This window comes from Parus major, chromosome 1A, assembly GCF_001522545.3.
Source record: "Parus major isolate Abel chromosome 1A, Parus_major1.1, whole genome shotgun sequence".
In the NCBI taxonomy this organism is placed as follows: domain Eukaryota; kingdom Metazoa; phylum Chordata; class Aves; order Passeriformes; family Paridae; genus Parus; species Parus major.
In genome coordinates, this window is record NC_031773.1 from 3656297 (window position 1) to 3671733 (window position 15437).

At 40.6% G+C, this 15437-nt stretch overlaps 1 protein-coding gene across 1 annotated transcript in view; it reads left to right on the forward strand.

Annotated features, from left to right (window-relative positions):
- The window catches only part of TAF3 (TATA-box binding protein associated factor 3), a 111726-nt gene extending 97856 nt beyond the window's left edge, over positions 1-13870 (forward strand). Inside the window, exons 5-7 of the mRNA XM_015629243.2 lie at positions 8170-8425; positions 12352-12458; positions 13228-13870. Coding sequence (XP_015484729.1) covers positions 8170-8425; positions 12352-12458; positions 13228-13342 — 478 coding nt within the window. The 3' untranslated portion in view covers positions 13343-13870. The remainder of the gene's footprint in view (positions 1-8169; positions 8426-12351; positions 12459-13227) is intronic.
- The last annotated feature ends 1567 nt before the right edge of the window (positions 13871-15437 follow it).

Below are 15437 nucleotides of genomic sequence, written 5' to 3' on the forward strand. Positions count from 1 at the left end.
AATAAGGGCAGTGTTTGGAGCAGTTAAGGCACCGTGACCAAACCCTTGGACAGACAGAGTGGCACAGCATGGGGCTATTGTGGGACACAGCTGTGGGCGGTGTTGGTTACTCTGCCAGACGTTCCTTATTCAAGGGAAAGCTCCAGAGGAGAATTCATTGAGGAATTAAAGAGGAGGGGGAAAAAAAAGTGATACTTCAGGGAGAAAAATGGAGAAGGGCTAACCACTGTTTGGGAAAATTAAACAATAGAGCGCAAGCAGTAAAAGTCTGTGTTTATTGCTGTGCTAATGGGTATCCCAATTATTTTAGCAGGGAAAGGCCATGTTAACTGTGTGTTGACAGAACTACTGCTCTGGGTGTCAATCCAACTTCTGCTGTAAAAGAGCATGTAATGGTGAAATCATTTTTGATATGATCAATAGACCACCTAAGTGAGGAGGCAAAGTAATGAAAAATGATCTTGCTCCTCTCCAAGGTGTGCTGCAGGAATTCCAGTGATCTTTACAGCTTTCATCAATCTTTGTGAGTGTATTTACTGACATACCCACATTTCTCTGTTCTGTGGTCTTTTAAATTATAAGAGCTGGAGGACTGATTTTTGGTGCCTTTTTAAATGCTGAATGTATTTTAATGAAGATACTGTCTCAGCTATGATTCATATCCCTTTCCCAATTGTTCTTTTTTAGTGTAACATATTGGCCCAAATCCTGCTGTAAAATCCACATGTGTGGTCCTGTATCCATCCAAAAGGCTCCTTCACTTTGGTGGAGGTTCCCCAGCCTCTCCCTTGCTGCAGGATTGCAGCTTTTACATGGAAAAAAAAAAAAGTGAAGAATACCATATCCCTTTTACCAAACCAAGTAAATTATCATTTTTGTTTATATTTCTAGAGGTGATTTAGCTTTTTCTTCCTTGAGCATGAATTAAATTTACAACTTCAGATGTAGTCCTTAAGTTTCTTCTTCATTTTTTTTTAATTACTGAAGTCACCCCAGCTAATTATTCATCCTGTTTATGGTAGGTAGTAGTCTGTGGCAAATTATTTTCATTTTGCTGCTGACCACATTGGGTGATGACTCCAAAAGTGAATCCATAAAAAGGTTTGAGTCATTAGAAAACAAAACAACTTACTGTGAGATTCTTTGATTTTTCTGCTTATTGCTCAAGAGTAAAAAAAAATAAATTATACTATATACCACAATTTTAAAAAAAAAAAAATACTTCAGGCAGGTTTAGACACATGAGGGAATTGCTTGTGTAAATGGCCATGAGCAGCTGCCCTTACGAAGCACAACAGAAACTGATCAAACGTGTGAAAGATTAGAAAGGTAGATGGGTATTTGTTTCAAAAATAAACTTTCCATAGAGGATGACTGCAAGAGAAAGATACTGATTTGTTCTTGTCTTTGACAGAGGTGCTTCATTTTATTCACTCTTTTATTGAGGTATTAAAACAAAAGTGAGGAAACTCCATTGACCCAAAAATTTGGGGGATGGTTCCTGGGAGCTGGATGTGGACAAAAAGACCATAAAGAAACAGCCACAAAAGAACAGGTGGTCCTACCTGAATTTAGTGAAGTTGTCCTTAGCAATTGATCTTTAGCTGTACAGAGTCTCCAAGTCCAGGACCTTCTTTCAAAAGCAAGCTTGGTAACAAGCTGAAAATTCCAGCTTTAGAGATTTTCTTAACCCATACTGGTACAACATTCTGGTAGTTAATATAATTCATGTTCTATACCAGTCCCCACCAAAAAGGGTGGATATAGGACTGGTTTATGGGCAAGCTCCTAGGCCATGCATCCCATAACATTTCCCAATACATATGGCAATGAAAGGCAGTTTGCTGGGAACATAGGAGAGAAAGTTTGCAGAGAGCTCATTGACATAAACATGTTTTACCAGGTTCTGGTTTTGCTCTTGAGAACTCAGCAGAAGGGGCTGGTGCCAGGTGGTTTTAACATTGAAGATGTTTGTTATTGATGATAAGAGAAAAAAAAAAAAAGATGAAAGATACCAAGACGCCACGCTACCAGCTCAGTTTTGTTTTGTCAGAATGAACCATCCAGAGGTGTAAGTCAGAATGGTGAGAAAATGGGAGGGAGATTTAGGAGTCATCAACAGAAAGGTGCTTGTGGTTGTTGGGAGAAATACTCTGGGTGTAACAGATACAGCTGGTGAAGGCCAAGGGCAGAACTCTGTTTCACTTAAAGTAATGGGAAGATAAACAGTAGAAAACCTGTAATTCAGTTTTAGCAGTGCATGTGTCCATAAAGCAAAGGAGTTAGCTGGAAATGTCAGCTGGACTGAATGTCCAGATGTTTGTAGGGCTTTGCCATAATATTAGAATAGTAGAATCATAGAATAATTTAGGTTGTAAAAGATGTCTTAGATCATCAAAGCCAACCATTAACCCAGCACTGCAAAGTCCATCACTAAACTGTGTGCACAAGTGACACAGCTATATGTCTTTTAAATCTCTCCAGGGATAGGTGACTTTACCACTGCCATGGGCAGCTGTCTGTTCCACTGCTTCACAACCCTTTTCATTAAGTCATTTTCCCTGATATCCAATCTGAACCTCCTCAAGCTCAACTAGAGGCTCTTTCCTCTTGTGCTTTCACTTGTTACTTGGCAGAAAAGACCTACCCCCACCTGCCTGCACTTCCTGTCAGGGAGTTCTAGAAAGTGATAAGGTCCTCCCCTGAGCCTCCTTTTCTCCAGGCTGAGCCCCCCAGCTCCCTCAGCTGCTCCTGGTGCTCCAGACCCTTCCCCAGCTCCATTGAAATGGAGAATGAGCTCTTGATCTCCATATGCACCATTGAAGGTCAACACTCTTTATGTGGAAGAGGCAGGCACCTAAAAAAGTGGATGTTATCTTGGAATAAATGCTCGAAGTTCAGTTTCCTTGATAGAGAAGAATTCCACACAGCAGGTGGTTGAAGTGCTGAAGTATTTTCACTTGCAAAATTGCTTGGGGTTCCATTGGAGGTTTGGTGCATTCTGGCACTCTACAAACTCTCAAGTTGGTTACAGTGTGTGCTTGTGGAGCTTCTTTGCCAATATGACCTGTTTGCACAGAATAAAATATACAGCAGGGCATGAAACAGCAAATAAATTTTCTTTCTAAAAGTAATATGGGAATTAGCCTACATATCAGAGCTTAAATCACACTGATTCTCCTCCAGGGCTGGAATAAAATTTTCAGAATCACCTCTTATCTTTGAAGAATCCAAACCATATGGAAATTTCCTGATTTCCGTGGGTGTTTTTACACTCTTAGCCACAGACCTTAGAGTGTTTAGGTTTTTTCTGGTACAACAATCTCAGTTCCAGGTGTGAGATTTTTCAGTAACAAAATAGTTGCATCACTTTCTAGCATCAAGGAATTATATCAATAAGAGAATGTCAAAGCTAATAGATAATATGGTGATTGATAACCCAAGTGAATTGCACCAGTTTCAGTTATGTCAGTGCAGTTAATAGTGTCATTTTCCTACACATAGAGACCCATTTAGCTCCTTCTCCTTGCTTAATAATGAGTCATGGGTTTGGAAAATAATTAGGACTTCTCAAATGTTGCTTTTTTCCTCTGGGCAGAAAGACAGCTTCTTGGGAGCTCTGCCTCTGAGAAACAAAGATTACTGTGATTTTTTTACTAGACCTTTCAAAGTATTGATACATCATTTTTTGGAGCTCATTGCCCATAGCAATCATTCTGTCCTGTGGCCCATATCCTGTTTTTGAAAAGCCATTTCCTTTTGCTGCACGTCTTTCCCCTGTGTTCAGGTGAAGCAGTCAATGGGGCTTTCAGCCGTAAGGATCAGAATGAAATCAAATAAATTACTTCCAAAGATAGGAAACCATTTCACACCTTGGAGCTTCATTTTGCTCCAGATGTAGCATGTTACAGCTTCTGCCACTTAGAGCCGATTAGAAACCAACTGACCTGTTGCAACACTTTAAATCTTGGTAGAATTTGCACTTTGCCTGCAAGCTGACACTTGGTGTTCATCCTGTTTGGGTTTGGAGCTACAGCTGTGAACAAGGTGATTGCCCTGGAGTGATGATTAAAAAGGGTTTTCATTCACTCTACCCTACTGAGAAACAGAAAAACTTAACTGAAGTTTTATTTTCTTCCTTCCCTTGGAGCAGTGTTGGACACAGTTTTAAACCAGTAGATAAGCACTGACTCTTTACTGTAAGGGTGGTGAGACACTGGCACAGGTTGATCAGGGAGGTGGTGGACTCCCTATCCCTGGAAGTGTTCAAGGTCAGTCTTGATGGGCTCTGAAAAACCTGGTCTAGAGGAAGATGTCCCTGCCCATGGCAGAGGGGTTGGGATTTGAAGATCTTTGAGGTCCCTTCCAACCCAACCATTCTTTGATTCCATGAGATCTGACTCCTCAACTGAGATTCAGATATTACACACTACTGTCTTGGCCCAGCACAGCCTTGGTGTAGCTGAGCAGAAATGGCAATGGATGATCTCATTAAGTTTTCATATTGGGTTGAAATGCTGTTTGCACTGGAACGGATTCTGAGGAAGAAAAATAACTTAAAATTACCTTTGTCAGGAAGCTTTATGCTCTGCTCTTTCAGCAAAGGGGTTATTAAAAAACAACATGGAAAAATAATTGGTAATCATGGTATTTGATGATTTCTCTGTCCTTCTGTCCTTCCACTTTAAATTTCACATCCCTTAGTTTTTTCCCCTTTTTATTACTTTTAGATATGTTTTCTTGCTTACTACCGGGCACTCTGTGACAAATCAATACATGTGTTCAGTGATAAATACACTGAGGTTCTGTGAGCAGGACAGCTCCTGCTGGCATTTAGAAAGAAATATAAAGTGAATTTAGATTGGACACAACCAAATACACAGTATTTACATTAATTCTGGTTTTTTTTCAAAGGGAGTGGTAACCTGTAGTCACAATTTATGGAGGCTCTTATTACCACATCTATTCCAAAGGTTTTCTCACACCCCTTTATTCTGGAGGAACTGTTTTGATTCAAAAACAACTTTTAATTGACCTTTTATCTTTCAGTGTAGAATCTGTTTGTGCTACATTGCCAGGCAAGCAGTCTGCAGAGAAATGGAGTTTTTGTCTCAGGACTCTGATTGTTTTGGTGGTGGTTGATTTCTTAAAAAAATACTCATTCAGCCTCAGTTTTAGAGTTCTGGGATTGGTGTGGAGAAGGAGGTGAAAATTTGTTTTATATAATATTGTACTTGCAGACTAAGTGATGATTTTGGACAGATGAAAACACATTTGGGAAATAAGGTAACAATATATGTGTGGTGATGTCCCAAGGAAGAGTTTAAATCCCAGCAGGACTCAGGTGCCAGGTGGACTGAAGCTCTGCTGCAGTGAGAGCCACCTACTTGCAGTGTGCTCTGTGCCTCAATTTTCCTGTCTATAAAACAGAGCTTATAAATCTTGCCATCATTTACATAGTGTTTTGATATCAGGTTTCTCTCCAAGTCTGAAGTAACAGTAATTATTAGTCGTGGGACTGCTATTTCCCTTTGATTTCTCCCCACCTCCATATTGCCATGTGTGCAGCCCCTTCTTCAGGACAGGCTAAACCACCCTCGCTGAGATTACTCCATCACCTCTAATGGTGTAGCACAAAACCATTCATTTCTCCACTCTGGAGTCTAAAGTCTCTGAACTTCATTAGCCCAAGGGAGTGGTAGGCCCAAGCGTGCTCCGAAATGCCGATCTCCTGTTTTGATAACTGAGCTCTAAAATCAAGATAAACAAGCTGCCCTATATACTGAACATGTCCTAATTGCACACATCAGGCACGCCAGCCAATTGATGAGTGTGTTTTGCTCACTAATGAATATTTGTAGTTTTGGAAGATTTCACATGTGGTGTTCCTTGCAGCTTCTGCAGTTATTAGCAGAGTGGCTTCGAAGACCCTGTGCAGGAGGAGAACCTGGCTTTGGACCAAGAAACTCTGTAATTTAATTTCATATGTTAGCTGGGCATGGTCACTTTTATTCAAATTGTATTAGCTAATACTTCTCTCAAACTGTTTACAATGTGTGCAGAGTTGTGTTTAAAGCCCTATTAGCTAATAGATTTCTTAGTCTAGACTTGGGGAGGGTTGACTCCCTAAAGAACTCCTAGCAGGACTTTGTTTATTGCAGGAGGTAGGACAGGGTGGCAGGGAAAGAAGGGGCAATGATGTTTGAAAGCATCCAAATGACTTCTGCTGTGCCAATATTTTGCTGACTGCCCCTATCACTTTTATTATAGCTAACAGTTTGTTTACTGAGAGTTGGCTCTTCAGTCATGAGGATAACTTCACAAATCATGGGAGTATTGGCACCAACCAAGGTCTTAGGCATTCAGTGTTGGGAGCCAGCACTGCCTGTGGAATGGGGAAGACACAAGAAGCATCTGAGTTGGGCATAGCCAGTCTGGCAGGAGCCCCAGGAGCCACACACTGGGACTTTCACTGAACCAGAAACACATCATAAGCCAAACAGAAAACTTTTTTGGTGGGGGATAACAGTGGGGTTTTGGATGTTCCCCACTAACAGGGGAAAGAGGCTGGTTTTGATGTGTAGGTTGTTCCCACGATGGCCTGACAGTAGGACTTCCTTCCTTCTGCAAGTCATAGACAACATAACTTGAGACTCCTGCGCTTTGACTCACAGTCTGGCACCTTAGTGACACATATACAGAGCCTGAGCCCCACATTAGCAATCACTGGGACATGTAGTGTGAATGTCTTCAGTGTAGCTGATGGAAGAATCATCTATCACCCTTTAGATTCCACTCTTTGATTTTCTTCTCCTGTTTGTTCATAGAAGTGAGGCTGCAGCAGGGGATTAGGCAGGAGTACCAAACTCCTTGCTCTTGTTTCCTTTTACTAAGTGTGCTTTACTATAACTTGCTATTGTTCTGATTTTGTAGTGCAAGTCTTGTGAGAAAAAACACCATTATCACTGCAAGGTATTACATACTGTGTAATTCCAATTCCATTTCTCAAATGATGGCTTGGAATTTTATTTACTTGAAATTCAGACAATGTCTCTAATCCTAGTGATACTGCCTTTGGAGTATCAGAGTTGCAATAAACTCTAAAGGTGAACTTAGAATTCCCGTTGACAGTGGAGCTGGCCATTCCTGGTTCTCAGGAGTCATTGCAATTTGATTTTTGTAAGGGTTTCTCTACTGATGTCTGCATTTTTTACTTTCTTAAGTGATCTTTGTCCCTGGAATGTCTAACCTTTCTTTAAATCACCCTCTTTATACAGTCCTGTCAAATTAATTGCACTCCCACAGTTACCATTCAAATATAAGTAAATTAGTTAAATGATTTACCAAAATGTGGTAAAAAAGATAGACCTATATTTTGTTTGAGGTATTGGGGTTTTTTGGGAGTTTTTTTGTTCTGTTTTTTTTTAAAACTTCTTTTTCCTTCTCTTTATTTTTCTAACCTAGAGCCTTATAGTAAGGGCTTTTTCTGGCTTGTCTGTGAAATTGCACGAACATCAATAGCACTGTGTATCAACAGTCATTAATAAATGTTAGGTCTTCTATGTATCCCCCTTCCTGGGCAAGATTGTTCTATACAGTGTATTTATTAGAGCTACATCCTGTCTACTTCAGCTACTCCAGTAAGTAGCAATATTTTAACTGCTGAGTGTATAGCGTGCGTCATTTATTTGTCCTGACTAGATCCACTGCTGATTTCATAAACATTTGGGGAAAGAAATACCAAACTAGCAAATATTTGCAGAACCCCCTAATGTAGGATCTTAACAGGATGATATTGTCTCTCAGTTTGAAGATTAAAATCAGTGCTGTTCACAGCTGATTAACTTTCCTTTCTAATATTTCCCACAAATTGAGCTAATGCAATAAAACTTAACGAAACAAGGTTTAGCAAAGCCACAGAGAATATTTATACGACAGTGAGGTACAGACTGGCTCAGCCTGTCCTGGCATTCACTTTGTAATGGCCCTGTGCTTTATCCTGTAAATGGATGGGTGCAGCAATGGCAGCAGTGGGGTTCAAACAGCCTCTTTGGTGACTCCAGGGTGACGTGAATTAGCTGCTCTGTATTTTCTCTCTCTCTCTCATCAGTGATTGATCTTTGCTTTCTCTCCCATCAGCTCTAACAATTGTCAATGTTGGTCCTACAGAGTCATCAGCAAAGTGGTGTCAGCTCCAGAGGGCAAACCTTCCGCTCCCGCGGTGCGGCCCAAAACACCTCCGCCTGTGCCGTCACCGGTGCCAGCTCCCGTTCACGTCACCCCTCCTCCAGCTCCAGCTCCTCCTCCTCCACAGGCCACCATCTCACCAGTCCTGATCCCACCACCCTCTCCAGCTGTGTCAGCAGCTGGAGGCTCCAAAGCTCCCGTTCGGAGCGTGGTGACCGAGACCGTCAGTACTTACGTGGTAGGTAACAAATGCCGTGCTCTGTCCCAGCGCCAGGGGCATTCCTCTCTGGAATTGGTGAGCTCCTGGGTAGCTCATCCTCTCAGACTGATGGTTCTTGGATTCTTGATGTTGCTATCTGTCAACCTTCTGTTTATCTACCCCTTGTTTCCACACATGTGTTTTGAGGGGTTAATAACTTAAACACTACAGCTTGGACTGAATTTTTCATTCGTTCCCATTCCAAAGTTAAGTTCCTTCTAACAAGTCCAGCTCTATCCCATATGATATTTTCTGCTAACTGAGCTAGACCACTTATTTTTGGAGGTGGAGGTTTTTTATAGGTGCTTTCAAAAGTGCTGAATTGAAACCTCAAATGTCAGACTCACCATAGATTTTTCTGTCAGTCAGGTAAAGTACAAAACCCTCATACAACATCAAGAACTTGACTTAGCCCTCATTTGAAATGTGTAGGGTGCACTAATCTCTTTCCTGGTTTCCTCGACATAGAGAAATTGCAGATGTTTGTGCATCTCAGAAGTCTGTGGATTGTTCATTAGTCTGCACTTGATTTGTGTGTTTGACACGTGCTCTGAACTTGGCCTCTGTCTGGCAGCATTCTTCATTCTTTTGGAAAAGTCTCTTGTGTAATATGGTGTAGGAACTGCATTCCCTAAAAGAACGTGGATACATGTCTGAGTAGGACAAGGCTTGCTGTGCTGCTGAGAATTTCTGCTTTAGATGCTGTGTGAAATGAAGTCCTGAGCATTCCTGATCCTTGAAAAGCAGCACAAGGGTAGTAGTGTTGTTATCTTCCCTGTCCTGGCTAAATTCCAGCTTGATTGGTGACACCTTGTTTAGCTGCAGTTTAAAAATCTCACCATTTAAAACACCTAAAGCTTACTTTTATTACAGAGTTTGCCGTGCTTGAATTGCAACATATGCATGATTTTTATTTTTTTTAAGTTTTATGATTCTTGTTTTAGTATTAATTTCTAATATAAGTCTACCCTGCATTTCTAATAGAAAGGTGCTTCCCTGCTGGACTGAAACTGCTGTATCATGTTACTGGTCTCTATTTAAGCAGCTGCTACATTTCACTCCTGAGTTAGTTACAGCACTGGACAATGTCACACTGGCTCTGCATATCCTTAGGGTGCAGGACAGCCTCACTTTTGGTATCACAGGTGTAAACCCACTGTCACTCTTATTATTACAGTCACTATTATTATTGTCATTGTTATTATTACAGTAGCTCCCTTTAAGAGAGAAGCACTTCCTAAATGCTCCACTACATCCCATTTTCCTCTGTAATTATGAAAAGAAATAATTTAGGCATTACGTTAGTTTTAGAAAGATAAACCTAGCACTTTACCTAGAATACTTCCAGTAATAACACTCTTAGCACCTTAATGAAGAATTCAGACGATATGGAGGCTCCAGGTTATTTTTTCTTTTCACAAAACCATGGATCATCACAGAATGGTTTGGATTGGAAGGAGCCTTAAAGACCATCTTGATCCAACCCCCCTACCACAGGCAGGGACACCTTCCACTGGATCAGGTTCTTCAGAGCCCCATCCAACCTGGTCTTGAACAGTTCCAGGGACAGGAAGTCCACCACCTCTCTGGACAACCTGTACAGTGCCTCGCCACCCTTATTGTAAATATTTTTTTCATAATACACAATCTAAACCTACTTCTCTTCAACTTAAGACCATTCCATTTTGTCCTATCACTCCAGGATCTTGTGAGAAGTGATATTTTACAACATTATAGTTGAAACCGGGGCTTTGCTGCATTAGGACCCAACTATGTGCACATGCAAAGAGACACCTGATGTGACAGGTTTATAAGTCAAAATGCTCAGAGAGAGGTTGGGGAAGAAGAAAATGATTAATAACTATTAGCCTCTCGTATGAAGGAAATCTAGGAGACAGAATGATTTTTCTCAGATCACATGGGAAAGCTGTTCTAGAGATAAGAGTGGAGCCAGTGTGACAGAGGTGCACAACTCCCTTCTGCAGGGGAGGAGAGGAGAGTGATTTTATAGTTCAAAAAAGGAAGGATACACATCTCCCTGTTGGATAGCATCTCAGTCCATGTGCTCTGCTCATTAGTTCTCAGTGGTTTGTACTAGCACAGCAGTCAGCAATCCCACTCTGTCCCTCCTTGCATGACCCTTGGCTCATTAAGGAATGAGAAGTTATGCAATATTTTTAATATCCTTATTCAGCAGCCCAAGTTCTTGTTTAACAAACAGGCAGAGGTTTCTGTAATTATAGACCACCCTGCCCCCTCCAGCCCCTGAGAGCCTGAGGCAGGCATTCTGCAGGGGGGAAAAAAAATACCTGAAAAACTAAGTTTGGAAAAGTTAAGGTGTCTGTTTTCTGATAGGGCAACATCTGTCAGTGCTGCCTATGCCTGGCAAGGCCCAAAACAGGCAGCACCAGAAATGGGATGCCTGTGCTGGGGGATGATGGGGGTGCAGCCAGGTGTCCAGGCAGGTTTTGTAGCCCTCAGCCTAGCATCCCACAGCATCCCTTCTCTGCAGCACCATGGCACAGCATCCCCTCACTCTCCAGCAGGGTTATCCCACCTAAATGCCTCTGGACCTCTTCACTCTGAGCCCAGACACTTCAGCTGGGGAGCAGATGCTTCTCTAGCAACTTAAAATTACTTTGCAGATGTGAGATTAGATGGTAGATAGGAATGATTATTGCAATCAATCAGCTTGGAAACTGAGTTAATTTTATGATGGTGCCTACTCCGTATCTCTGTTGGGAAGGGGATTGTTCCCTGGTTAGTATTCCTGGGACTTGTATTTTTGGGTTTTAAACCACAGAAGCATTCAGGGCTTTAAGAGGAATCAGGGAAGAGTGATGTGTTGGTTGCAGCTCTGGTACATTCCAATTGATTTTTCAGGAAGTGGTGTAAGATGTACAGACCACCGTGTAGTGGCTTTTTTTTTTTTTACTAAGAACATTTGGGGTTTTTTATCTGCTACTTTTTAATATCATTTTTGTAAGCTGTACAGATAGCAAAAAGTTATTGCCTGAGATACGTGTAAATGTACAAAAGCTGAGAACAAAACAGTTTCTGTTTTTGAGATACAGCGATAATGTGCAAATCTTCATAAAGGAGTGATGGAGTCAGGGTAATGCCCCAGACATTTTGAACTGTTAATTGCACTCCTTTAGGTGGATTCTGTGACATTTTGCGTGTATGTTTTTAGCAAAGAGCTGTTCAAGAACCACTGGAAATCTAAAAATACAAACAATGGGTCAAGCAGGATATAAACATTAAAAAAATGCATATGATGAACCCGGTGAGCAGCTGCCCAGTACTGTAAATGATCTGCCTTTCTTGTTTCATTTACCCTTTAGTAAATTGTACTGTGACATAAATGTCATAAGGGGAATGGAAAGTTACTCAGTAACAACTTTTTTATATCCTGATCTTATCAGCTCCTTGGAGTTGAAGACTTTGGCTAATAAGTAATGCAGCAATATATACACACAGTGCTGTATATTTTACATGCACATAAGAACTGTTATCTTACGCAGGAGGCTGCCGTGGCTCCTGCTTGCCATTAGCAGGGTCGAATTTTAAAAGTATAGACAGAGAGGGAATTGTGTCCTTAAGCCCTGGCTCTGTGTGTGAATGCCCATGCTTAGGTCGGGTGGTGTAACTGGCTTTACTGGTTTATGGGACAATGCAGGAAAATACATGATTTTGTCATCATGAGCAGTGTAGGAAAATCAATTAAGACGTAACACTGAGCTCTCATGATCAGAGAATTCACACATAACAACAGGGGCTGCTGAATGGCTTAGCCAGATAAGCAGGAAACCTTTTTTTTGTTGTTGTTTTTTTTTTTTTTTAATGTCAATTTTCCTGCCTGCTTAGCCCTGAAAACCAGCTAACTTTGCTTTTCTTTGCACCAGATCCGAGACGAGTGGGGTAACCAGATCTGGATCTGTCCTGGCTGTAACAAGCCAGATGATGGCAGTCCAATGATAGGTTGTGATGACTGCGATGATTGGTATCACTGGTAAGTTCCTCTCATCCATCCTGCTCTGCCACTGCCTGGCAGATTGGGGCTATATTATTAAAAAACCTTTTTTTTTCTAATAGTTCGTGACGTTGGGAATATTTAAATAGCTTTACTGTGTCCAATTTAATAATCTGGAAGATATTTTTATCTCTGTTGCTCTGAAATTTGAAAAGGAAGATTTTAAGCTGTGAAGGAGAGTTACTTTTTAATTAATGGGCATTGGTGATAACGGTTGTTTTTGAAACTGCTGGGAAATATTGCTGATTCTGGTAATTTTGTGAGAACTACAGGATTATGAGCACAGTGTATACAGATAGACAGTTCAAATTATGAAGCATTGTACGAACAGTAATATAAATGTCAGCTCTTATAAAAAGGTTAGAGGAAATTAATCACTTTTTAGGAATTTTTTTTTAAAAGCTACATAAAATCAGAAGGGTTTTTGCAGCTGTATTAAAGAAGCATTTGAAATTATTTTAAGTCTAGTCTATTACACCTGAAAGTGCACTCATAATTTCTACTGAAATAACATTTTTTTATCTGAGTATCCTTTTGATTTTTCTCTTTTGTTTCAAAGCAAGGCTTTGATTATTGTTTTTTAGGTTTTTTTAGGTTTCGATCATTATATTCATTAAGATAATGATAATTGCAGTATTAATTCAAGGGCCAGATCTAGTCTCCCACTGGAAAGTTGCATTTTTTGGGGTAAGAAACAAAAACAATGTTAATCCACTGAGATGATGTGATATTTTCCTGTCCTTCACAGGCCTTGTGTTGGGCTTACGGCTGCACCCCCAGAAGAGATGCAGTGGTTCTGCTCCAAGTGTGCCAACAAAAGGAAGGATAAAAAACACAAGAAGAGGAAGCACAGGGCGCACTGAAGGCTTGGCAGGGGACTGAAGTCGTGCGGTCACCGCGGCACCTCCCGCCCCGACTCGGCTGCAGGAGGGATCCACCCTGCCCGCGGCTGCCAGGGTTGTGTCTCTGCAGTGAATCAGGGGCGAGGAGATGCCCTTGGTCAGGGGCTCTTGGGTTTCACAGACCAGCCGAGCCCGGGGCATTGGATTTTGGTACATTCTGATGCCATTTCTTTCCTCTGCCAAGGGGAATTTGCACAGAGCGCTGTGAAGACTTCGGAGGTTCCTGGGACCGCTCCCGCTCCTGTGGCTCGGCAGCAACACGGATGAATGTTGTAAATACAGATATCTGTCCTCTTCTTTCTCGATTTCTTATTAATCCCTCTTGAACCTTTGCAGTAAGGTGCTAAGAGGAGGAGAAAATGTAAATTGCAGTAAGTTGTAAACTGAGACAACCTTCTGGAATGATTTCTGTAGTCTGGATACAGTTCAGCCTCGACTCTTGCTGAGCCAGATAATCATAATGTGGAAATAAAAAGTGGCTGGTAAATATTTTTGTGATGAGAATATATGAAGCTTTTTTCCTTGATTTTTAGTACTAACATAAAATAAACATGTTCAAGCTTTTGTGATATATCTTCTATTTTTAAAAAGAAAGTTTCTATTGTGTCAGTTTTTTTCTTCTGTGTGAATTTCTTTTGGTGGACCTGTAATATATTTTATACTTTGATTTTTGGTTTGTTTTTTTTTTTTTTAAAGTCTTTGTCAACGTTCCTTTTCATTGCTTGTACATTTCATCAGTGTGTAAAAACACTTCCCATTAAAAGATTTTCACACGTGTAAATACCTGATATTTATAAAGTAATTTTTTTTAATTATTTTTTAGGGCTTGAGGATTTTTGTTGTCGTTTGCCCAAGAGTACAAACCTAGCAGCTACTAAAAGCCCGTGTGACAAACGCCTGTCCTCATGGCTGTGAGGGATTGGTGAGCTCTGCCCCAGCTGTGCATGCACGAGGAGGTGGCCAGCACCGTAATTAGGCCTCGATTCAGATACTTAAACATGTGGTAACTTCATAAGAAGTGAGTAATCCTATTGCCTTCAAGGAGCCTGTTCCCACACTTGGTTATACATGTGCTTAAATGCCTTCTGAATTGGGAGCTTAGGCCAGGGGGCTCTGCACTTCTGGTGGCAGCTACAGCTTGTTAATCTGTAGCTGGGATGGACTTTTTTTCCCCTTTTTCTCCTATTTTTTTTTTTTTTGTTTTTGGTTTTTTAAACAAGTGGTTAGTGAGTTTGCCAAAAGCATCATATTTAGGTAGAAGAGATGCAGGTGTATTCTTCTCTTTGTGCATCCCCTTGAAAAGAGCAGTAAACTGAATCCCAGTCACATTCCCCGTGGAAAATGCGAGGGGAAAGTGCAGAGAAACTGCAATAAAAGTGTTTGACATTGTAGTGCAATGGGTCTCAGAGCTAAACAAGAATAAATCTTAAAAAAAAATTCATGCCTTTTGTTTTCTAATAAATTTTAGATTGCATTGGTTAATTTGGGGATATTTGTATTTTAAACCAATGCAGTGAGAACATCATATGTTGGAGAAATACTGTCCTTTAGCCTGTTGTGCAGATATTAAGAGTTATTTTTTAAATGCGTCCAAATTGATATTAATGAGAGTGAATTAGTCATGTTTTTAAAAGTACCAGTCTAGTTAGGGAAATGAGGCTTTGCTGATAGAACTGTTAAATTGCAAATCAGTGGAGATATGGATGAAATTGGTTTATTAAAAGTGCACTGTTACCTGCTTTGTTCAATGCCATCTCATTTATATTCCGTCCCTGTTAATTACCAGTCAAGAAAGTTCTTGGGTTTGATTTTTTTATTCTATTTTATTTTGAATTGTTGGATATTGCAATGCTGATTTTTGGGTTTTTCCACATGTAATGTGCAGTCATACAAAATACACCGTCTTTGGTCATTTCTGGTTGCAATAATAAAGAAATTAGCTTTTGGTAAGTTGTTTATGCATTTCCTCCTCCTCTCCATGAATCAGAACTTCTCATGTTTAATCAGCTGAATTACTCAGGATGCCATGGGAGGGCTGAACTTCTCCCGTTCAATG